This window comes from Gymnoscopelus braueri (assembly GCF_963280865.1).
Source record: "Gymnoscopelus braueri genome assembly, chromosome: 14".
NCBI classification, from domain to species: domain Eukaryota; kingdom Metazoa; phylum Chordata; class Actinopteri; order Myctophiformes; family Myctophidae; genus Gymnoscopelus; species Gymnoscopelus braueri.
Genome location: NC_137619.1, coordinates 42,186,464 through 42,210,670, shown reverse-complemented (window position 1 = coordinate 42,210,670; position 24,207 = coordinate 42,186,464). Strand labels below are relative to the sequence as shown.

Below are 24,207 nucleotides of genomic sequence, written 5' to 3'. Positions count from 1 at the left end.
GTTACTTTGTAGATTTTTATTATTATTACAACAAATACCCACTTCAGCCCTATATGCATTTCGGCCATTTGAAAATAGCAGATCTACAAGCTCACAACGCGTCTTGGACTCTGGATGCAATGCATTGTGAGCTTGTAGATCTGCTATTTTCAAAAGAGTATTTCTACTTTGCAGAATTGATACTTTTACTTAAGTTAAAAAAAATGTGTGTACTTTTCCCACCACTGTAATTATATTGCAATCATAAGAAAAACAATCTTATGAAAGACACATGTTCCTTCTTAAAGAAAGAAAACATTTAGTGTGCCTTTAACCAGAAAGAAAAAAACATTTAGTGTCCCTTTAACCAGAAAGAAAACATGCAGTGTCCCTTTAACCGGCCACAGGCTAATGAAGTGAGAGAGGGAGGAGTAGAGTTCATCACCTCCTCCAGTCAGTCCATTCCCTGACAGGGCTGTCCCATCCCGTCCCGTTCCAACACGGACCACAACTCTGCACAGCTATTAACTTACTCCACAGATTTTTTTCCGCTGCTCTGCTGCCATTTTGAGGAAAAATCGTCCGACATCATCAGAGATCAAGATGTTTCTCTCTAAACCGAGATAGACATGCCCTGATCTCATAGGCTACAGTCGTGTATCTGTGTGTGAGTACTGTTTCGCCTTTTTGTTCTTGTCCCACATCTAGATCTATGAGTAACGTAACAAACCCCCCCCCCCCCCAAAAAACGAGTATTTTGGGTCACTCTTGTAAGATATTGCTGAAGTTATTAGGTCAGACTTGTTGCTGCTGTAAATGGATACATTGTCAGTCTAAACCGCTACAATGTAAACGGCCGACGAGACAAAGTTTACACAGAGATTGAACATCAAAACAAACGGGCGGTTTCTGTGCCAAAGAATGGTAGGCCTGGCCTAGAGCAGTGGTGGAAAAAGTACTCAAATTCTTTACTTAAGTAAAAGTACCAATACTGCAAAATAAAAATACTCTGTTACAAGTAAAAGTCCAGAATTAAAAATGTACTTGAGTAAAAGTACAAAAGTATTGGCATCAAAATGTACTCAAAGTACCAAAAGTAAAAGTACTAAATATTTGAAAATAGCAGATCTACAAGCGACGCGCGAGCTTGTAGATCGGCTATTTTCAAATAGCCTAGGTATAAAATAGGGTTAAAGTGATTAAGGTATGTTTCATTATATCATAATTTATATCTGAAAAGTAACTAGTAACTAAAGTTTTCAAGTAATTGTAGTGGAGTAAAAGTACAATATTTGCCTCTGAGATGTAGTGGAGTAGAAGTAAAAGTATTGGAAATTGGAAATACTCAAGTAAAGTACAAATACCTCAAAATTGTACTTAAGTACAGTACTTGAGTAAATGTACTTAGTTACTTTCCACCACTGGAAATGTTACAGATTAAGTTATTATTACACAACTTCTTTACTGGTGATGTAGCTTCTAGGCTACTTTTCACGCCATCGTGATTTCTCTTTAACAATTGAATCAATGGAGTTTTGCTCTAGTTTTGAAAACAAGCTGTGAAGTTATTGAGTGAGTGAGTGAGTGCCACGCAACAGCTGACTATAAATGCCATCCATCCATCCATTCCCATTGGATTTCTCCACTCATTGCATTGCATCTCTGACTCTGAGGCTAAATGTTATGGAGAGTCTCTATTTCATTGGTTCTCAAAGTGGGGTCCGGGGACCCCCAGGGGTCCTTGAGGGAGTTCCAGGGGGTCCCCAGCTAAATGATAGATTAGGCACCAAAATGGACCCTTATGGGTCTGTAACTCTGAGAGTGTACAAATGGGTCCATTTGGTTCCATTTGTACACTCTCAGAGTTAAATTGACATAGATTTTATAATATAAATTGCAGTGATAGAAATGCCATTAAATGGGGGTCTGTAGCCCTAAATGCATGTCAAACTGGGGGTCCTTTAAATTAAAATGGTTGAGAATCACTGCTAGAGCCGTTAAAAAATCTTCTCTTATGGGGGTCCCTGGCATATCTTTTGAAATGGGGGGTCCGTGGGCTAATAAGTGTCAATTTGGGGGTCCTTGACATGAAAAAGTTTGAGAACCACTGCTCTATTTGTCTTAGCAGTGGCGGCACAACTAAAAATGCAAGCTGTTGTGTTTTTGGATTGCTTTATTGGTTGTTGTTCAATTGATATAGTTCAATTTGACCACTTGAACATAAAATAACAGACAGTTCTATTAATGGGCCATAACATAACCCATAATCATTCATCATAACCCAATACATCCATAATCATCACTGCTGCTGAGGTTTGTTACTCGTGTCTTCTTATAGTCACATTTGGTTAGTAAGGCCAGTGGTTCTCAAACTTTTTGGTGCCCAAGGAGGACCCCCATCTGTGAATGTATTGTGCCAGGGACCCCCTGAATAGAAGATTTGTGTTAAAAAATGCAAAAGTAAAATTCTTCCAACGCTTTTTTTGGAAAAATGTTCTAAAGTAGTAGATGTAGATGTACAAGCTCGCAGCGCGTCACGCTTGTAGATCTGCTATTTTTGAATAGCCAACGCATAACATATGGATAAAGGGCTTAAAATGTATTAACACATTTAGCTGGGGACCCCCTGGAACTCCCTCAAGGACCCCTGGGGGTCCCCGGACCCCACTTTGAGAACCAATGAGTTAGTTAGGCAATGATGATAAGCAAGACCACATTTGATCAATTCTTGAAACATTTTTGAAATGTTATTTAAAAAAAAGTAATTAAGATAACACTTGTGAGGAACAGAGTAGGCTGGTATTTCCTGTGTGAAAGCTCCTTGTCCCCAAGGAATGCCTGGAATGTCTCATTTGTCCTCTAGATGCAGCACAGCCTCTCATTTTCTCTGCTTCCTCCACTTGAGTTACAGACTCAGTGCACTGGAAGTGGGCCTCAGCACAATAAAGGGCCGGGTGACCTCACCTTTTCTTCTTGGCTTTCAGAACCAGTCAAGTGACTATAATAAGATGGGGAGAGGAGTGGCAGTATTTTGTCTGCCATGACCGCTGGAAATAACTGATTTTGAACTGGGAAAAAAAAGAACCATGACTCATTGTGTCACGTTGTTCAGCTGAAAATCTGTTATTTTCGCTTTGTATGTATGATGCATTTCTAGCACATGACCCAGAATCAGAGCTTGTGGTTTCCTGTTTATCATTAGCTATAGGGAGAGGGACGCCACTGGTTGTCTTCATGCAAGGCTGCGTGATGAAAGGGGTGAAGAGGCTGTAATTGTGGCTTTACACTTTCAACTAATTTCTCATATAGCCCTATCTCTGAGATGTGGTTTTTCAACTCTTTTGAAAGCGGCTGCGTCTGTGGCCCCAAGTGCCTGGTGTTTGCCATGTTTCCAACAACACATCAAAGGCTGACAGTTATTTTGACTATGCGGTCGAATGATTAGCAAGAGAATTAACCCATTAATTAAAGGCGGGAACGCATCTGTGTCATTTTTTGATTTCTTTGGCTAAAATAAAATAAAAAATAGCAGATCTACAAGCTCTCATAGTGCGGTACTCGGTGAGTGCCGCACTATGAGCTTGCATATCTGCAATTTTTTGACAAATTGTGGAAAATGGGTGCAAATCTTTGAATATATATATTGTTTATATTTTTGTTCTATATATAACATTTTTAACTCTTACCCTGCCAGAGTTTTTTCAGAACAGTCTGTAGCCTCTGCCAGGGTTTTGACCGATTTTGGTACCTTTTCGCATAGCCACAAAATATCTTTCTCAAGTATGATTGATCCCCAGAAAATTTCTAATCACAGATGAGATTCAGGTGTGGTTTCACAAATGTCAACGAGGTCAATTTGACCTTGTTGTCATGTGTTGTTTGATGTTTGAAAATAGCTCAAAACCAGTGGTTTCAAACCAAAAAACATTGTGAATTGTTTGTCCGTTTCAATTTTAACATTGAAGTGGATGGAGCAGCAAATCTTTGGAAATTGTTATCTCCTTATTCGTTTGGAATATCGAAAAGGTGTCAATACTAAATAATTAGAGAATCTTTTTAGAATTTTTTTTTTTTTGAAAAAAGTTTTTTTTTTTTTTTTTTTTCCAGGACGTTTTTAAACGTCTTTGGCAGGCAACAGCTAATTTCTCAAAGACGTTTATAAACGTCTTTGGCAGTTATAGAGTTAACTCTAATCTTTGCTTCTGGGGGATTCTACAAATGTCTTCTAAATCCAGTCTAATCCAGTCCAGTCTTCTAAAACATTTTTAAAACTATTTTTAAACGTTGCTAAATATATCTTGATTTAAAAATGTATATTCAAAGATTTGCACACATTTCTGCTATTTTTGAACAGCCAAAGAAATCTTAAAATGACACAGATGCATTCCCGGTCTTAATTGCAAGATAGCATTTAGATGTTTACTCCCTTCCCTCTGTGGTAATGATTATTGTACAGTACCTGAGGTATTTCTCGTTTCAGCATGACATTTTATTTTTGCCTCTCTGCTGGGATAAGATTTAGAGCTATGTATGTACTGTACAAAGCTTTGTAAAAACAAATAATTGTCTCTGGTATTACAGTGCACGGTAGCGTGTCCCATATTCAGCCAGCTGTGGTCCCTCTTCCAAAGCCTCATGCAGCACCAGCTGTTCTGCCCTATAGCCTACTTCTCACAGTTCACTGCATGCTGGTTAATGCATGCTGGTTGCACTGTATGCAGCGGTTTTCCCCACAGAAGTACTTTTTTTAGAGTAGGTTTACCAAGCAATTTTCAAAGCGTGGCATTTTCAGACGCATCTTAACTCTTAAATTCACTTTGAAGATTCTTTGAACATTAACTAGCAATTTAACTTGTCAATTGATTAAAGATCACTTGTTTAAAGGGATAGTTCACCCCAAAAAAGAACTTATTTTCTATCAATTACAAACCCCATGAAGCCTTGAATTCATGGAGATTTCTTTGTTTTTGTCGCATTTCTAAGCGAATAATTTGAACGGCGGAAAGATGCTAATGTCTCCGGTAGGAGACTCAAAGTTGACACTTTGAGTCTTCTACCGGAGCCACCGCCGGTCATCAAATTATTGGCTTAGGAATGCAACAAAAGATAGAAAAAAAATCATTTTGGGGGTGAACTATCCCTTTAATATTTTTCATCTGAACCTCAATGGTATGAACCTGAAAATATACATAAATGAAAGAGCATTGTTTTTATTTATTGGAAGTGCATTGCCTTTTTTGAATCATCTGCAAGTTGGATTATCTCCATACTAGCCTATGTACATTACAATGTGAAAAGTATCACAGGGAAATTACAGATGTGTACTCAAATATTAAAATAAAAGGTACTAAATTATGCCATTTTCTTCTCTTACAGACACGTGGGCCTCTGATGAGGGTGAGGATTAATCCAGCAAAGGCAGAGCTGTTGTTTTGAACCTGGGTCTCCAGACAATCTCCGCAATGAACAACTCAAACTGGGTGACATTCGACGACGAGAGCACACCTGTGTCATCCCCTCAAAAACCCCCGTCTTCATCATCAGGGTCAAACAAAGGATCGATACCCCGTCCTAATGGTCTGAAGCTGGTTCTCCCTCCCATTAATGGCGATCCGTCGTCCTGGAGCTTCAACAGCTCCCTGGAATCCCCTCAAATACATTCAGGTCTTAACGGAAGTTCCTGTGTGCCATGCAACACTCCCTTCTGCACTCCTGTGAGCGCCAATCCCAGCACTGCCTCCCCGTTTCACTATGGTTCGTGGGAAACGAACAATGTCTCCCACAGCTTTTCCAGCACATCTGCCATATCCATGTCCTCTCCGGGCCCAGAGGACAGTCCACAGGTCCTGAATAATAAACCATCAGATGGACCAAACCCTTTCCCTTCTTTCCAGGGAGACTCGGGACACTTCAACCCCTTCTGGGAGGGAGCCGGCCAGGGAGTCGACGTGGGGAGCTCCTCTTCGGATTCAGAATGTGAGACCCAGAGCCTGCCGCGTTTCTTCATCCGGACTAAAGATGGCGCCGAGCCACCGCGAGACCAAATCCAGAGCTCCTACTCGTACATTTGCCACAAGCTGGAGGGGCTTCGAGCGGAGAAAGACGACGAAGCAGAGACGGTACGAGATGGTGGTGAGAGACAGCTAAGTTGCAAAACAGATCCGAGCAGCACGGAGGTGAGGGAGGGTCCATCGCAGTTCGTTCCCCAAGGTCTGTTCCGTAGCCAGAAGAGAGACGGCTGGTCTTTGATGCTCAGGATCCCGGAAAAAAAGAACCGCATGTCCTCCCGACAGTGGGGCCCGATCTTCCTGCGCCTGCTCCCGGGCGGCGTGCTGCAGATGTACTACGAGCGAGGGCTGGAGAAGCCGTTCAAGGAGTTCCAGCTCCTGCCGCAGTGCCGGCTCTCCGAGCTCAAGCTGGAGAGCTACGGCGAGCCCCGCAAGATCCTCTCGGTTAAAGTGGAGCACTTCTCGTACGCGGAGAAGAAGCGCTACCATCCCAAGCTGGAGGTGACGCACGAGGCCGAGATCGAGCAGCTGCTCAAGTTCGGCACCACGGAGCACGGCGACATGGAGGACCTGCTGGTCGCCATGGAGGAGGAGATCTTTAAGTTGTCCACGCCGCACCCACAGAGACGTCATTACGAGGAGCAGGAGCTGTCGCTGCAGATCACCGATCACATGTGGGTACAGCTGGATAAAGCCGGTGGAGTCATGGGACGAGCGGCCTTCACGCAGATCCACTGCCTGGCGTTTCTAAGTGAAGATGCTGATTGTTTCCTGGCACTGAACGACCTGGGGCTGCTCCGGTTTGACTCCAGTTATGGATCCGAGGAAGACAACGAGATCTGGATGGAGATGGCAGACTGCCACTTTCACAAATGCATCAACGAGGTGGAGTTTCAGAGGTCCCGTCTCATTAAATTCTCTCCTCCCGATGCTTGTCGGGTGGAACTGATGCGATACAAAACCGTAGCGTTGGGATGCACGGAGCTGCCTTTCTCGGTCAAGGCCGTGGTCACCGTACAAGGGGCCTATGTAGAGCTCCAGGCTTTCCTGAACATGTCGGCGACTTTTGCGGGAACCTCTGACATGCAGCCGCTCTGTGAGAACGCAGTGATCCGCGTGCCGGTGCCAGGCGACTGGGTCAAAGTGTCACAAACGGTGGCCCTGCTGCGACAGAGGTCGCTCAAGGCTCGTATGAACAGAAACGCCTGCCTGGGCGCAGTCAGCGCTGCAGAGTCTCAGCCTGTCATGCAGGTGTCGATCGGCACCGTCAAGTACGAGAATGTATACTCAGCGATCGTCTGGAGGATCGACAGACTGCCTGCGAAGAATACGGGTAAGAAATCAATTTCTGCAAGGCAGTGTTGATTTTGACAGCAGATTTAGTTTTAGTCAATAGTCTTTTGAATCGAATTCCATTTAGTTTTAGTCATATTTTAGTCATCTGAAATGTTTTAGTTTTTATCTAGTTTTAGTTGACTAAATCTACAGTTGATTTAGTCGACTAAAATGTATTTTGGCGGTGCCTTGATGGCATCGTAATGGCTGATTTTACACTTGGTTGCATGCTGAAAATAGCCGATCTACAAGTGCCCTGCAACGCGTTGTGAACTTGTAGATCTGCTATTTTCAGAGCGCAACACCCACACGCAACCAAAAATAAAACAACTTGTCTTTTAGTTCTACTGGATCTGTTCTCCACTAGTCACTCCCTATCATTTTAGTCTAGTTTTTATTTGTTGACAAAACTGTCAATATATTTAGTCTTAGTTTTAGTCATCACAGCTTAGTTTTTATTTAGTTTTTGTCAGTGAAAAAAGGTAGTCGACGAACATTTTTCGTCATAGTTTTAAATCAACACTGCTGCATGGTCAAAATGTTACACTACAACAATCACAAGTCACTTGGAACATGTCTTCCCATACTTTCCTGAGATATGTGTGCCACTTAGTGGTACAATATGCTAACTGCATGTTATGTTCTTTTGTTCTCATGGGCAGCAGTGGATCATCCCCATTCATTCTCCTGCAAGCTAGAGCTGGGGTCAGATCAGGAGATCCCCAGTGATTGGTACCCGTTTGTCACCATGGAATGTGAAATCATGGGAGCGGTCGTGTCACAGACCAGGATCAAGTCTCTGGGCACGGTGAACGACATCCAGCCTCAGAAGAACGTGACGAGCTGGACACGGTATCACTGTCAGGTAAGATGTCTGATATACTGTATATATATACACCGTGCAGTGGTGGAAAAAGTACTCAAATGTTTTACTTAAGTAAAAGTATCAATACTGCACTGTAGAAGTAAAAAGTAAAAGTCCGGAATTCAAAATGTACTTGAGTAAAAGTACAAAGGTATTGGTATTAAAATGTATTTAAAGTACCAAAAGTAAAAGTACTAAATGTTTGAAAATAGCAGATCTACAAGCTCACAACGCGTCGCATCGCGACGCGTTGTGAGCTTGTAGATCTGCTATTTTCAAATAGCCTAGGTATAAAATAGGGCTAAAGTGGTTAATGTATGTTTTATAATATAATAATTTATATCTGAAAAGTAACTAGTAACTAAAGTTTTCAAATAATTGTAGTGGAGTAAAAGTACAATATTTGCCTCTGAGATGTAGTGGAGTAGAGGTAAAAGTATTGGAAATTGGAAATACTCCATTAAAGTACAAATACCTCAAAATTGTACTTAAGTACAGTACTTAAGTAAATGTACTTAGTTACTTTCCACCATACACGTCATCATCAGAGTTGATGCTTTGATATACATATAGCCTAACATTAAACTTTATTTTTATTTTTTTTATCTTCTTCAGAACAATGATTTTGTTCTGTCTTGTGGAAACCTGTGTGTCCAAAACTGCTACTTTTCAGGAAGTGGAAAAAAGATGTGTTCTAATGCAGGGGTCCTCGACAGGGGGTCCGGGACCCCTAGGGGGTCCTCAAAGTTACTACAGGGGGGCCGCCAAATCTTTTTGTGATATGATTTTTTTTTTTACATTAACCACCTTGAACCCTAGTATCCCTTTTCTGAGGAGAACTTTAGCCAAAAAATAGCAGATCTACAAGTTATTGATTTTATACAATATAGACGAGGTCTCTGCTTCATCTCTCTCTCAGCTAGGGGGTCCTTGGCCTGAAAAACGTTGAAGACTCCTTTCTAATGCATCCAATTTAGTTATTATTTAATCACAAGCTCTTGATAATATTTTTCATTGCTTAAACATTTATAAAAGCCTTAAGACAGACTTAACCACTTTCAACCGTGGCATCCCTATATCCTCATGAGCTTGTAGATGGGCTATTTTCACATCTTTGGTCTGTGACACAGTATAAAATGAAAAAAGATGAAATATGGAGATACAACATTCCTGCCTGCCTGACAGACAGTGATGATTTGTGTCTTGATATTAACCTACATGATTTGTGATATTAACCTACATGATTTGTGATATTAATCTGTCCCATTAGGTGGAGGTGGAGAAGAAGTGGATTGAAACGGAGTCACAGCGGCAGTCTGGATGTATGACCCAGTGATTTCTTCAGCAGTTTGCTCCTGTTGGTCCAAGACATTTTGCCAAGTCATTATCATGCAGAAAAGGGATCGGGAACAATACGATGAAAGACTTTGTGCTTCTATATTGGGTCGTCAAACACATGGAATCACATCAGGGTTTCTCACGCAATTTCTTCACCACTTTCAACCTGGCATCCCTATCTTTGATGAACATTTTCAGAAATTGTCAACTTTTCAAAAAGACCCTTTTTTTCAAAACATTGATGGCTATCTTGACACCTATATTACTTGACAAAGTATATAGAACTTAACCCATTCAATCCGGGGACGCATCTCAGTCATTTTCGATTTCTTTGGCTATTCAAAAATAGCAGATGTATAAGCTCATAGTGTCGCACTATGAGCTTGTAGATCTGCTATTTTTTTTATTGTGAAAATCTGTGCAGATCTTTAAATATATATATTTTTAAAGCGAACATTTGTAAAATATTTTGTTCCAGGGACCCCCAGATGCATTGAAAATATATATATTCAAAGATTTTCACGATTTTTCTAAAATAGCACCAGATGAGTTGTCAGTGTGATTCTCAAGTTCATGAATTAAAGAACAACATGTCACTCCTTCAAAACACACAATGAAATGATCAGAGATGTAAACTGAGAAATTGAGCATGAAGCAAGTCGCTGCTGCAATGACTAATAGAAGAGAATAATGGATATATATAATAATAGAAAAGATTTGCTCTGGCTATACTAAATGGCAGGGGAAACATTGAATCACACAGCCTTTGGTGGAATGTCTTACGTTACGGACATGAACAGATGTATACTTATACTAAGCTTGAATTATTCTAGACTGGTTGAGCAAGTAACCTTTGCCTAGCACTTTACATTTAACTAATGACTTTATTAATTGTAAAATTAACAGTTTATATAGAATGTAAGCTTGTATTTGGATCATATGCACTCCCCTCCTGAATGATCGCCAGCCTTAATAAAAATGAGCAAAAAAAAGTATGCAAGATAAGATGAACAGCACGAGATAAACAACATCATTTATGTTCAGATATTTTACAAATATGAACTGCATTTGAACATTTACGTTTTTAACTAAAAATGTGTAGCTTTTGTAAAAGAAAATAATTTACAAAAACACATGTCTGTTGTTTACCTTTCATTAAACTTTTTGTCTCATTTTTGGAAGGTTGGACCATGTGAGGACTACTACTTATTTAAACAAAACCAAGCTAACATATGATCCATTGCCTCTACTCTGATTAGAATTGTCTGAGTTGTTTAAAAAAAGAAAGAAAGCGGTCATCAGTCTACAACAGTGATTTGATTTGTATTCAGGTGACTGACTTGACAAGTAGCAACTGGTATTTAATGTCAAAAAGTGAAACAGAATTACATTTGTATGCCTTCTGTTACTCTTCATAAATTATCACGAGGAGTTAAAAATGCTGTCTGTCACTCTCTCTCTCCCACACACACACACATGTTTTGAAATTTAGGAAAGTGGCTCAGAATTAATCACACTTAATTCCCCTAATATAGGCATATGCTATTAGAATGATAAGACCCACTGAGCAGTGTGGTTAAAGGAGCTCGTAGTTCACCCATAAAATGACTTATTTTCCATCAATTACACACCCCATGAAGCCTTGAATTCATGGAGATTCTTTTGTTTTTGTCACATTCCTAAGCCAATAATTTGATGACCTGCGGTGTCTCTGGTGGGACTCGGATAAGTAATTGTTTGGGTGAACTTAGCCTACGTTTGTTTTAAAGAATCCTTGACATGCAAATAAAAGAGCAGCGCACGCACATGCACATACTGTATGAACTTACTAGTTACTTTGTAGATTTAGATTATTATTACAAAACATACATTAACTACTTCAGCCCTATTTAAACTTTGGCCATTTGAAAATGGCAGATCTACAAGCTCACAACACGTCGCGATGCGTCTCGTTGTGAGCTTGTAGATCTACAAGCTTGTAGAGCTTGTAGATCTGCTATTTTCCAAATATTTTTTTGACATAATGATAACTTGTGAAACAGGACATTCTGCAAAATGAGTACTTTTCCTTTTGGTACTTTAAGTATAATTTTGATGACAATACTTTTGTACTTTTACTCTACTAAAGTTTGATTACCAGACTTTTTTACTTGTAACAGAGTGTTTCTACGTTGCAGTAGTAAAAAAAAAGTTGAGTACTTTTTCCACCACTGACAGCAGGTGCACTAGCCCAAGGGTTCCCAAACTTTTCAGGCCGTGACCTGATCTGATAGAGTTGTAGGCATTACATTTACTTTGACTCGGTTCCACAGATAAATATTGTGAAAATACCCGATCTACAAGTTGTGAGCTTCTAGATCGAACAATGTTTGCCTCTTTCTTACATAATATTTGACAATTTGACCAATTTGTTATTAAAAAGGTAAAAAAAGCAATTGAATTGTAACTTTAGAAATGTGCAGATACCCTGTATGTTGGTTTGTTTACTGTTGAGTGAGAAAACAATGTTGCACATTAAAGGTAGGGTAAGTGATATTTTTTGATATTTTTTGTTAAAAAGGTCAAAGTAATGTGTTCTGATAGTAATCATTGCTACAGAGCGTTTGTTTGGTCACAGGGGTCTCTCCAGCTCTTTAGTAAACAGAATATTGTACATTTTCAGGTAGGTGACAAAATGTAAGCCAATTAAGAAGAGCACAATTTAAGAGAGAGAGCACTGAAAATGCATTTTCTGTTTAATAAAGAGCTGGAGAGACCTGGGAGACTCCTTTTACTGAGTACTATCATAATATAGAGCTATTTAACACTATTTAACACCCCCTGGGAGTCCTGACCCACAGTTTGGGAACCACTGCACCAGCCTTCAAACTCCCAGGCCACTTCGATTCTGACGTCATGTCCGGGCACCCCGCTGAGTCATTAGGCTGATGGCTGACACCTGTGTCAAAACAAACGCATTGCATGAATGAACTGTCAGTGTCTGCAGTGTTTTCCATGAACGTTTACCTTAGTTTCTTCTCTCAATACTCTTGAGTAATGTTGACAAACACAACAGTGGTAAGCAGAGCTAACATGTTTTACTCGAACACACGTTTATTTTTGAGTTGTTTAGTCGGTTTCCATGTTCCACATGACCACATCCAACCTGGTTATGTGTTTGCTCATTTGTAATTTCCAGTGGTGGAAAAAGCACTCGCATGTTTTAGTTAAGTAAAAGTATCAATACTGCAATGTAAAAATACTCTGTTGCAAGTAAAAGTCTGGAATTTAAAATTGACTTGAGTAAAAGTACAAAAGTATTGGTATCAAAATGTACTTAAAGTAGAAAGTACTCGTTATGCAGAATGTCCCATTTCACAAGCTTTAAAGTGTATAAAAACCGTTTGAAAATAGCAGATCTACAAGCTCATGGCAACACATTGTGAGCTTGTAGATTGGCTATTTTAAAATGGCCGAACTGTACATAGGGCTGAAGTGGTTAATGTATGTTTTGTGACAATACATCTACAAAGTAACAAGTAATTAAAGTTTTCAAATAATTGTGGTGTAAAAGTATAATATTTGCCTCTGGGATGTAGTGGAGTAGGAAGTAAAAGTACTGAAAATTGGAAATATTCCAGGCAAAAAAAAAAAAAAAACTCAAAATTGTGCTGTGCTACAGTACTTGAGTAAATGTACTGAGTTACTTTACACCACTGTTTCCCTTAGTGGTGTCTCTAGGTAACAAAAACATTATCGAAGAATAGCAAGTTAATAACACTGAATCTTTGTGAACAGTCCAAACTGTACCTGTCCATCATTGATGATGTGATTGAGAGCATGAGGGAGCTCTACTCTGAAGAGGAACTGGAGGGTCGAGTCCTGGACAACCTGAGACATGTGAGTTGATTGATTGAATACTTTATGTAGAAGTTTGCAGAAAAAAGCACAGAAAAGTACAGTTTAAATACAAGGTCAACAAAAAAATAGGATTTAAAAAGCCCAAGAAAGCCAATGGCTTGTTTCAAATGGGGTCCTTTTGTACCCAATTCATAGTGGATTGATGCACAATGTTTGTTTTAACCCGGTGGTTTTCAACCTTTTTTTCATGCCAAGGACCACGGCCAAATCTGAAAATGTTTCGTGCCAGGGACCCCCAGAAGCAAAGATTTGAGTTAAAAATGTTTGCATTAAAAATGTATGTATTCAAAAGATATGCACACATTTTCAAGATTTTTCAAAAATAGTAGATCTACAAGCTCATAGCCGTGCTATGAGCTTGCAGATCTGCTATTTTTGAATAGCCAAAGCTAAGTGGTTAAGATTATTGTGACGCTATGTTGACTAATTTCGCTGGGGACCCCCTGGTACCCCCCAAAGGACCACTGGTGGTCCCCGGACCACTGGTTGAGAACCACTGTTTTAACCTATTTAGACCTGAGGCTGTTTTAACCTATTTAGACCTGAGGCCGATTCTACAATTGCCTTCTAAATCCTGACAGTTTTCTGAAATACATATGTTTCTATGTCAGTGGTGCTCAAACCTTTTCATGTCAAGGACCCCCAACATTATATGTATTTGGCCACGGACACCCATCTCAAAATATTTTGTTCCAGGGACCCCTCCTGAAGCAAAGATTTGAGTTAAATATCTTCACTTAAAAAATAATATAAATCAATGATTTGTAAAAATGTTCACGGTTTAAAAAAAAAAATGCAGATCTACAAGCCCATAGGGCGGCACAAAGTGACACACTATGAGCTTGTATATCTGCTATTTTTGAATAGCCAAAGTATAAAATATTAATTTTTGGAACTGTCCTGATTATGAACACTGTCTACAATATTTAAGCTGATAAATGGGTTCTCTCTCATGATAGGATTAAATTGGTGACCCGCCTGAAAATGTAGCCTACTTTGAGCTGGAGAGACTGTTACTGAACAAACAATAATTACCTTTTTAACAACTGTTTTGGTTTTAACCCAAAATAATATCACTTAAAGCACTTAAGTGCTACGAAGTATTACTTTGGAGCACTTTTTACTCATTTTTACTTGTCATATGTTCACTAGGGTTCATGCCTTGACTTCCACTTTGTTTTATTATTTTACCACTTTTCTTTTTTTACAATTATTGTAAGACATTACAGACAGGTGTATTTAAAGGGATAGTTCACCCCAAAAATGTATTTTTTTCCCTATCGATTAGTCACCCCAGGGAGACTTGAAGACTCATCAAATTATTGGCTTAGGAATGCGACAAACACAAAAAAATATCCATGAATTCAAGTCTCCATGGGGTGACTAATCAATAAGAAAAGTCATTTTGGGGGTGAACTATCCTTTAATGTTCATCCTTCCCTCCCCATAAGAAAGCGGGGGCAGAGGCATGGCTGGCCGATGCTAGCCCCCCAGCAGCACCGAACTGGCCTACTTGGGCCAGCGGGCGTTCATGCCATTTACTGTGATCTTGCACTTAAAATGCTCTGGATTAGAGTGTCTGTCGAATGCCTACATTGTTTTATTTTATTACAGCTCTGGGAGTCAAAGATGATTCAGTCCAAAGCAATGCATGACCCAAGGCAAGACAACCCCTCCAACTTTGTGCTGCAGCTCCCATCCGGCTACAGTCAGACTACTGCCACAGGTGATCACACTGGTACTTTATCTCAATTTAGAACCACCCGAAAGATAATTTAATCTGTCACATTTACACCAGGACAGGGGTCTTCAACGTTTTCAGGCTAAGGACCCCTTAGCTGAGAGAGAGAGAGATGAAGCAGCGACCCCCCCACTACATATTGTATAAAATTGTGTTGCAGATTAAACATTTTCATAGATTTCATAGATAGCTTCATAGACTTTGACAGCACTGTCATCAGTGTATGTTGGATTCATGTGTATTTTCAGACATTTAACCACTTGAACCGTCAATACTTGGTCTGCTCTTTTTTTCCCCCCACACCTCTTTGCCAAAAATAGCCGATCTACAAGCTCACAACGAGCTTGTAGATCGGCTATTTTTGGCTAATGTTCCACTCAGAATAGGGATGCTAGGGTTCAAGTGGCTAATGTAAAAAAAACATGATCCTATCACACAAAGATTTGGCGAACCCCCTGCAGTAGCTCTGAGGACCCCCTGTTGAAGACCCCATGCACTAGGATATTAGGCCCTGAACACTCATGCAGGTGTTGTCAGTTACTCTGGCTGATTTTTACCTCTATACTCAGGGCTGTGTGTGGGCGTGCACACACTAGGTTTGGTTGACAGCTCCCTCACACCCAGTGGTGGGTTTTTCTACCGTGTTAACACTATATACGTAGTGCGACCTGCAGAACGTTTTCGTAGCCATCCAGAAACCGTCTTGAGGAAGCGTATCTGATATGCAGGAGGAGGGGCTGGGGGCAGCAAGGATGTAAACTTCAGTTCAAATAACCTTTTTCATGTGATAATGTGGCGTCTGAGGTGCAGGCGTATGTGTGACTATTGTCTTGAGGTGATAATAATGCCCGCTGTCCGTTGGAGTTTTGAAGTAATTCACACATTAACTACTTAACAATAGAGTGGCTATTTAATTCGGCAACAACACGCAAGCATACATACTCGTGCATGTGCGCGTGCACGTGCTGTGTGTGTGTGGGAGGAAATGATTATAGTATGCCCTCCGAAAAAACCTAGAACACACCACTGCTCACACCATCTTAACCACTGACCCGGGACCCCAGGGCTTTATACTAGCTATGCTCGTATATATCCCTCTGCACCAAATCTCTTTGCCGAAAATAGCCAATCTACAAGCTCACAGCACATCGCATTTTGAGCTTGTAGATCGGCTATTTACCGCAAATATTTGCACCCAGAATAGGGACGCGGGTTCGAGTGGTTAAGGTCTGGACAATTGACCATGCTGTTCTTTTTGGCCCGTAGGTTTTTGTGACGTCATATAATTGTCAGCATTGCTCCACCCAGCTTAAACCTGGCTAGAGGTGTGATCAGCATGAGTAACTGAAAACACCTGTATCAGGGTTCAGGGCCTTTAGAAGCATACGTGGTGTCCAAATTCAGGGCCTGTGTCCTTCGAAGGACGCGGCCTATCTAGCCTTCAAAGGACACAGTTAGTGTTCCACAGCATCTGTGTCATTTTAGATTCGAGCTGTAACCGTTATTTTATACTTTGGCTATTCAAAAATAGCAGATCTACGAGCTCATAGCGCGGAGCTTGTAGATCTGCTATTTGTTTGAAAAATCGTGAAAATTTATGCAAATCTTTCAATATATATATATTTTTTTTTAAGCGAACATTTTTAACTCAAATCTTTGCTTCTGGGGGTCCCTGGAACGAAATATTTTGAGATGAGGGTCCGCGGCCAAATACATATCATTTTGGGTGGTCCTTGACATGAAACGTTTGAGAACCACTGATATTTGTAGAATCGGCCAAATTGCATACATTTTCACGATTAAAAAGAACATAGCAGATCTACAAGCAGTCAAGCACATGAGCTTGTATATCTGCTATTATTGAATAGCCAAAGAAATCTAAAATGACAGAGATGCGTCCCCGGTCTTAATGGGTTAAGGACGATGAGTGACGGGTGTTTTTTTTGTAATTTCTTTTGTTAAAAACAAGTCCATCCTAATCTAACCAAACTAAAGTGTCAAATGCTGTCTTCCGATCTGTATCCCCAGCTTCAGCACCAGTTGTGATTCCCGCCGGTCAACATATCCGCAGTTATCCTGTCAAGGCAAGTTGCAAAACCATCTGCTGATGTTGACACCTGCTGCTCAAACCTCATCTAGTAGCCAGCATGTTTTATTATTGTCGCGTAATAATGTCAGGTCAAGATGATCGTGAACAGAGACAACTTTTGATCAACATTCAAGACAGGCTACGAGGGCTGGTGAATTAATATTCGAATATCGAATATTCCTCGAATATGGGGAAAATATGTATATTCGAATATGAAAATTAATATTCGAATATAAAAAAAAATGTTTATTTGACAGGGACAATACAAAAAACAATGTATCAAGTTATAAAAACAAACAAAATATATGTTTTATTGGATCCGAGCACTCGATACATTGTTTTTTGTGTTGTTTCTGTCAAAAAAACAATACCTATTATATATATTTTTTTTAATAATAATAATAATAATAATATTCGAATATCTGCCAATTTTTAAGACCAATATTCGAATATCATTTCTGAGGAAGGTTGACAGCCCTACAGGCTACTGGTGTCCCAAAGGCCGATTTATGTCAATCCGCAAAGATCTATCTAATACATGTACAGCTCACGGCCCTGAACAAAGGGAACAAGGGTGGCGACTATATTCAGTTTGCAACATCGTAACATTTTCCACACCCAATGAGGTTGTCTGCGTTTCACTGACTGAACTTGCGTGAGCATTTTGACCGTGCTACTTTAAGTTGCGACCAGAGAAGTGAAGAGGTCTCGATATTCGGCTGGTATAGTGAGAAAAGCGGAGGAAGAACGAAAGGACAGTGGTGGTAAGTGAAACGGATGACTGAGTAAATAATACTACTGTAAAGCAGTGGTTCTCAACCAGTGGTCCGGGGACAACCAGTGGTCGTTGGGACTGAGTGCCGCGCTATGAGCTTGTAGATCTGCTATTTTAGGAAAATCTTGAATATGTGTACATATCTTTGAATATATATATATATTTTTTTAAAGCAAAATTATTTTACTCAAATCTTTGCTTCTGGGGGTCCCTGGCACAAAACATTTTCAGATGGGGGTCCCCGGCCAAATGTATATCAATTTAGGGGTCCTTGGCTTGAAAAAGGTTGAAAACCACTGCTGTAAGGTAATAAACTGGCAAATGATTTGGTTAATTTTACATGTCATGCATCTTTTAGAATGAGGAAAGATGTATTTTTTCTATTAACCTCAAATTGATATGTTAGTTTTGATGATTCACAGAATCTAGGCTAAAACTAAACACAAATTGACTTGAGTGTAAAATATTTGCTGGATGCACGGTACTGATGCTTCTGAAACTCTGGATATTTTTTTTTAAAGCTACACTCTGCACCTTTCATACCCTACCTGGGATTCAAACCAGGTCCCGTCACAAGTGCTCAAATTTCTACCACCGAGCCAATAGAGCCTGCCTGATTGGGGAGAAATTTATTTTTGACCTTCAGGCAGTACAAAGTAGTATAAAAATGCCTTCATAGAAGAGCAGATAGACCAAATACATAATTTGTATTGTATACTCTACCATACAGGTTGCACAAAACATTTTATGAACACATTTCTTTTTACATAGTGTAGCTTTAAAACAAGGTTGATGCCTGCTTAAGTTTGGGTAACAAGTACAATGTAGAGTGATCACATTGAGAAAATGGTGTTTGATTAACACTACTATCAATGACCTTTCTTGGTATGCAGCCTCTTATCTCCTCAACCTTGAATCCTACCAAAATGATCTGCTGCAACCATGCTTGGCTGACATGGTGATCTCCATAACCCCTATGGGAGAATATGGTTGTAGCTTTTCTTGCACTGATCACACACACACACACACACACACACACACACACAGTGTATAGCTAAATATATGTGTATTTGCAATGCATGTTTATGTGTATTCTTTTTCATTCTTTTTAATCTTAACACCATTTTAAACTGCAGAGCAACTCTACAACCCTTGCTACTTTCTCTCTTCCTGCTGGCCTGAACTGTCCGGTGCAAATACCAGCCGGAGTTACTCTGCAAACGGCCTCTGGTAAGGCAAAGTGATGCAGTGATAAATCTAAATATATACAGTACAGTTCCCCCCCTACCTTTTTTTTGACGTGTGATAATATGCTGAATTTTCCTTTATTATATAACCCTTTCTTTCTCTAAGGTCAACTTTACAAGGTTAACGTTCCAGTGGTAGTTACCCAGGCCCCAGCAGGCCAGCAACCCTTCACCCAAACCCAGGTGAAAGTAACTCAGTGGAAGCAGGCCTCTGGCCCTCAGTCGGCCAAAGGCCCACTTGTGGTTAACATGATGCAGTCTCAAGGAGTAGCGAAGACCTCCGTTCCAATTAAGTTTACACCCCAGTTGTCAGCGCAAGCCACCTTTTCGCCCCAGCAGCCACAAAGTGCTGTTGCTAGAGGGCCCCGGCCCCAAACGCTCCCGTCCGTGCAGGCAGCTGTCTCCTTGGAAGGCAACGAGCCCCGTCCACAGCCTTTGACCATGGGTATGGCTATGGCCTCATCCTCGGCCAACAACCTGGTCGATTTTGATGTCAAGACAGGAGAGGCTTTGGAGCCTGTAGCGCAGTTCATGGCCAGTGAGATTGAGATCCCACAAGAAGTGATAACAAGTGGCGATGAAGATGAGGCCAGAACAGCAGGAAATGCGGTCCCTCCAAAGACCAACGAGGTAATTTAGAGGATTGTGTCTTTAAAAATAGGGATACAAAAGCTAAATGTTAAGGCACAGCACTTTTTAAGACTTTTTTTTTGCCCAAATTATTCACATTGGGTCACAAGGATAAAAAAGAAACGTATGTTCAAGAGTCAAGACTCATGCCAACAGCACAACATGAACCCACTGGCCACTTTTAGGTACGCGTACGCCTGTCCAAATACATGTTAACGAGATGTTCTAATCAGCCAATTACAACTCATTGCATTTAGGCCTATAGAAATGGTGATTCAAGTGACCTTAGCATGTGACATGGCATGAACCGTTCGGTTGATACAAGGCAGGATGGATCCATTCCTTCATGTTTTAGGTAACGAGTGGTTATTTGAGTTACTGTTGCCTTTCTGCCAGCTCCGTTCTCCTCTGACCTCTGACATCAACAAGGCATTTTAGCCCGCAAAACTGCCGCTCACTGGAATCTTTCTTTTCCGCACCGTTGTCTGTAAACCCTAGCGATGGTTGTGTGTGAAAAATCCCAGTAGATAAATGCTCAGAGTAGCCCGTTTGGGACCAACAACCATGCCTCGTTCAAAGTAACTTAAATCACCTTTCTTCCACATTCTGGTACAGTTTAAGGTGCAGCAGATCGTCTTGACCATGTCTACAGGTCTAAATGCATTTGAGTTGCTGCCATGTAATTAACTGATTGCAGTTGGACAGGCGTACCTATTAAAATGGCTGAGTGTATGCATGTACAAGACTATTTAAAAGCGTGCAATCTTGAATCTATCATAGGGGTGACTTGCACAGATTTGAGCTTCATTGCAGCTTAACAATTAACACATGCATGTTTCTCTTTTGTCTCCAAAGCGAGCGATGAACTACGTGTATGATCTGTCGGACATCATTCAGCTGGACGGTCCAGCGGACGACTCTGACATCGAGGAAGAGGGAGTTCCATTGGGAGAAAATGATTTTCTCCGTATGATCAATGCAGAGGCAATAAACGTTGATGAAAGCGGTGACGGTAGCAGTGTCTCCTCCAGCAGTGATGGAGCTGATGAGCTCGATGACTTTAAGGAGGAAGAGGTAAGGGATGAAGACATTCTCACCACCGTGTCCCAAAGTAAATAATGTCCTCTTCGGGTGTGTTAGTGAACAATCAGTAGATGGGGCTGTTGTATAAAATAACACTTTGCATATGTTGTTCCCACTAAAATGTACATGGAAGGAAATCCATCCATGGAGGAATACTAAATGTAAATAATTAGTGAACCCCCAAATTGATATGCATTTGGCTGCGGACCCGATCAGAAAATATGTTGTGCCAGGGTCCTCCAAAAGAGAAGTTTTGGGGGTTGAAAATTCTAAATTATTCAACGTTTTCCAAATATTTTCAAAAATAGCAGATGTACAAGCTCACAGAGCATCACAAAGTGACGCACTGTGAGCTTGTAGATCTGCTATTTTTGAATAGCCAATGTACAAATGGATAGAGTTCTTAAGATGATTGTAATGCTACTTTTCCTGGGGACCCCTGGGGACCCCCTAGAAACCCCCAAGGACCCATGGGGGTCCCCGGATCCCACTTTGAGAGCCAATGGCCTAAAGTACAGCATTAAAGGTTTCATGACGTTCAGTTTTACCACACATTAAAAGTCTTTGTCATGGTCCTTCAAACGTGTATAAAAAGTTTTAACAAAAAATTCCACTCCATTGATCCATGGCAGGTTTTTCTCTCACATTTCTAAAGCCTTTTCAACTGCAATGAAAAAAATAATCTTTGCCTGCGGGTGTCGCTGGTGAGGGATTTTGCCTGTCAATCATCGCCTCTGCTCCGCCCCCCCCCCAAAGGAAAGGATTGGGGGGGGGGGGGAGGGGCTAGGAGGAGATTGGGTGGGATTAATCGGCTGTGACATCACTGCCGAAGGGCCAAGCTCATTACTTTTCAGCCTAATTATTCAGAAAACCCCAGACCACAGAAAATCCACTGAATGTTCAAAGTTTTGATTTTTTGGGTGTAATTTAGGTCATAAACCCCCCAAAAAACATAAACATTTAAAAAAAAGTGAAAATGAATGTCATAGAACCTTTTAATATGGCTGTGCGGTTCAATCAACGCATTCTTATTTTACCCAACAACCTTTTCTCTCCAACAGGATCCTTTGAATTCGGGAGATGATGTGCATGAGCAAGACATTCCTGATCTCTTTGACACAGACAATGTGATTGTTTGCCAGTATGACAAAGTAAGAACACCTTGGTTTCCTGCAGGCTATAACGTTTCTTTACAAAGTGTGTGTATGTTCATATTTATTAAAACGTTCTTTTCAAATTACAGATTCACCGCAGTAAAAACCGCTGGAAGTTCCATTTTAAGGATGGCATAATGTGCTATGGAGGCAGGGACTATGTGTTCTCTAAAGCTGTCGGGGAGGCAGAGTGGTAATGACTTAGTCATTCATCTACTCAGATTATGTTGACAGAGAAAATACAGAAACGTTAAGGGTATTTGCTATTGTCGGTTCAAATCAACTGACATGTTTTTGTGCATGCAAGAGAAACTTTTGGGTTTATATTTTTTACCTTCGCTATTAGTGAAGGTTCGAGCCATTTGAGCTTTGTGGCCAGTCAAATTTCTTTTAAGGTATGGACATGACTTTGTTACATAAGTTACAATTATTTACTTGCAGATACCATTTAATTTGTCTCACTGAGGAAAAACACAGTCTGATCCAAAATCTTTTTTTCCTCTGTCTCCTACAGTATGGTTGTTTTGCCTTGATGGTAAATAAAAATGCTGTTTTGATATCAATATGTCATCGTTTCTCATTATTCATACATACATAGAAAAACATTTAAGCATTCAACAGAGTTGTTTCAATAGTCAAAGTTAATGATGACTCTTATGAACATTTCTACATTTAATTGGCTGCATGCATTTGGATTCCGCTTGCATTTAGATTGAGAATAATGTTGACAAATTAACTTACTTTCTGTACTTAATTGAGTAGAGTCCTCCTGGGCTTTATACTAGGTCTGCTCCGTTTTTCCCTCCACTGAATCTCTTAATCGAAAACATAAGATGTAGAAGCGAAGCTCACAACATGTTGCAATGCACTGTGAGATTGTGAATCAGCTGTTTTTGCTGAATGTTCACCCCTAGACTGGGGATGCTATTGTTAATTATATTGTGAAACCAAATTTGTCAAAAAGTGAAAATGTCTTTCAGTTGGACCGCAGACTGCAAAGCTTATGCCAGTTTGGCAGGTCAGGTTCAGAGTTCATGCTGGACAAGGCTATGTTGATCCCATTTGCAGTGCAATGAATTTACACAACTCCTTTTCTGTATGCATCATGTATGCTAGACATGGACACTTGGGGTGAACGGAAACAGATATGGTTTTACTTGCTTATCTATAGGACAGGTTAATGAAAAATATTCAGCTCAAGTGTAAGGACATGATTCCTAAATGTGTTTCAGTGGCGGAGATTGACTCTTGCCAAGCTACTCAACATTGTTCTTTCTCAGAGTTGACCAAGATGCAGACATTGTTTGGATAAGACAAGAGTGGTTCCTAGCAGAATATAAATGACAAGTGTTTTTTTCCCTTGTGTTATTAGACAAAATGAATAGAAAATGTGTACATTTGTTTTAGATCGGAAGTCCGGCTCTTCTGGCTAAAAACGGCTCCTCAGTTAACCATCCCAATAGCTCGCAGCAAGGTTCAGCAACCTTTTTTAAAGATAAAGCTAAACAGAATCTGTATTTCTAATGTGCTCCTTAAACTAAAACTTAGGATCATTCTCTGATTATAATGAATCACATTTGTTTTATATATTTACTGGAACAAATTAATTTAAATGTGGCCAGTTATGAAGGAAGACAACTATTTCTGTTTTACCCTGCTTCTAGATAAAACAAGACCAGGAGACCTGGTTCTGCCAGACTCAAAATGAAGTCCTAGTATGTAACACACCTACAAACCACTTTATAACTGAAGTTCATGATGTCATGAATACTTCGTGACGAAAGGGGACGTCACAAACTTTTTTTTGGCTGGGGCCGGAGGACAAATGGCCCCTGCCCATGTATGGACAAAACCTCATGTAAGCCCGACCCCTTGGGTCTGGCAATGATACTTTTAGGCACATTATTTGACATCAAGGAGATATTATGCTCCCCCTAATGTACTTGAGGCCTCTTCATGATGGCTTCAAAGTTTTTGTGATCTCAGGTAACACTTGGACAAGACTTGTAGCAATTTCTTCATTATGACCCACCCAACTGTTTAAGTAATATGAGTTGTATGGC

At 40.3% G+C, this 24,207-nt stretch overlaps 2 protein-coding genes across 3 annotated transcripts; both read left to right on the top strand.

Moving 5' to 3' along the window:
- Positions 1 to 469: 469 nt before the first annotated feature.
- On the top strand, positions 470 to 10,948 carry ston1 (stonin 1). Of its 2 annotated transcripts, none has more exons than XM_080449043.1 (4): positions 470 to 646; positions 5,356 to 7,320; positions 7,988 to 8,187; positions 9,458 to 10,948. In XM_080449043.1, exons 2-4 carry the CDS (start codon positions 5,442 to 5,444, stop codon positions 9,521 to 9,523), a joined length of 2,145 nt encoding a protein of 714 aa, XP_080305169.1. In that variant the 5' UTR covers positions 470 to 646; positions 5,356 to 5,441; the 3' UTR covers positions 9,524 to 10,948. The 2 variants fall into 2 exon arrangements, with proteins under 2 accessions (XP_080305169.1, XP_080305168.1); XM_080449042.1 differs by having other exon boundaries at positions 7,985 to 8,187.
- A 1,613-nt stretch (positions 10,949 to 12,561) lies between these two features.
- On the top strand, positions 12,562 to 22,341 carry gtf2a1l (general transcription factor IIA, 1-like; the record flags this gene model as incomplete). The annotated part of the gene is made up of 9 exons (XM_080449715.1): positions 12,562 to 12,582; positions 13,303 to 13,404; positions 15,040 to 15,151; positions 17,195 to 17,250; positions 19,167 to 19,260; positions 19,384 to 19,907; positions 20,763 to 20,981; positions 22,052 to 22,141; positions 22,234 to 22,341. The coding sequence occupies 9 exons, from the start codon at positions 12,562 to 12,564 to the stop codon at positions 22,339 to 22,341; spliced, it is 1,326 nt and encodes a 441-aa protein (XP_080305841.1).
- Between the last annotated feature and the right edge of the window lie 1,866 nt (positions 22,342 to 24,207).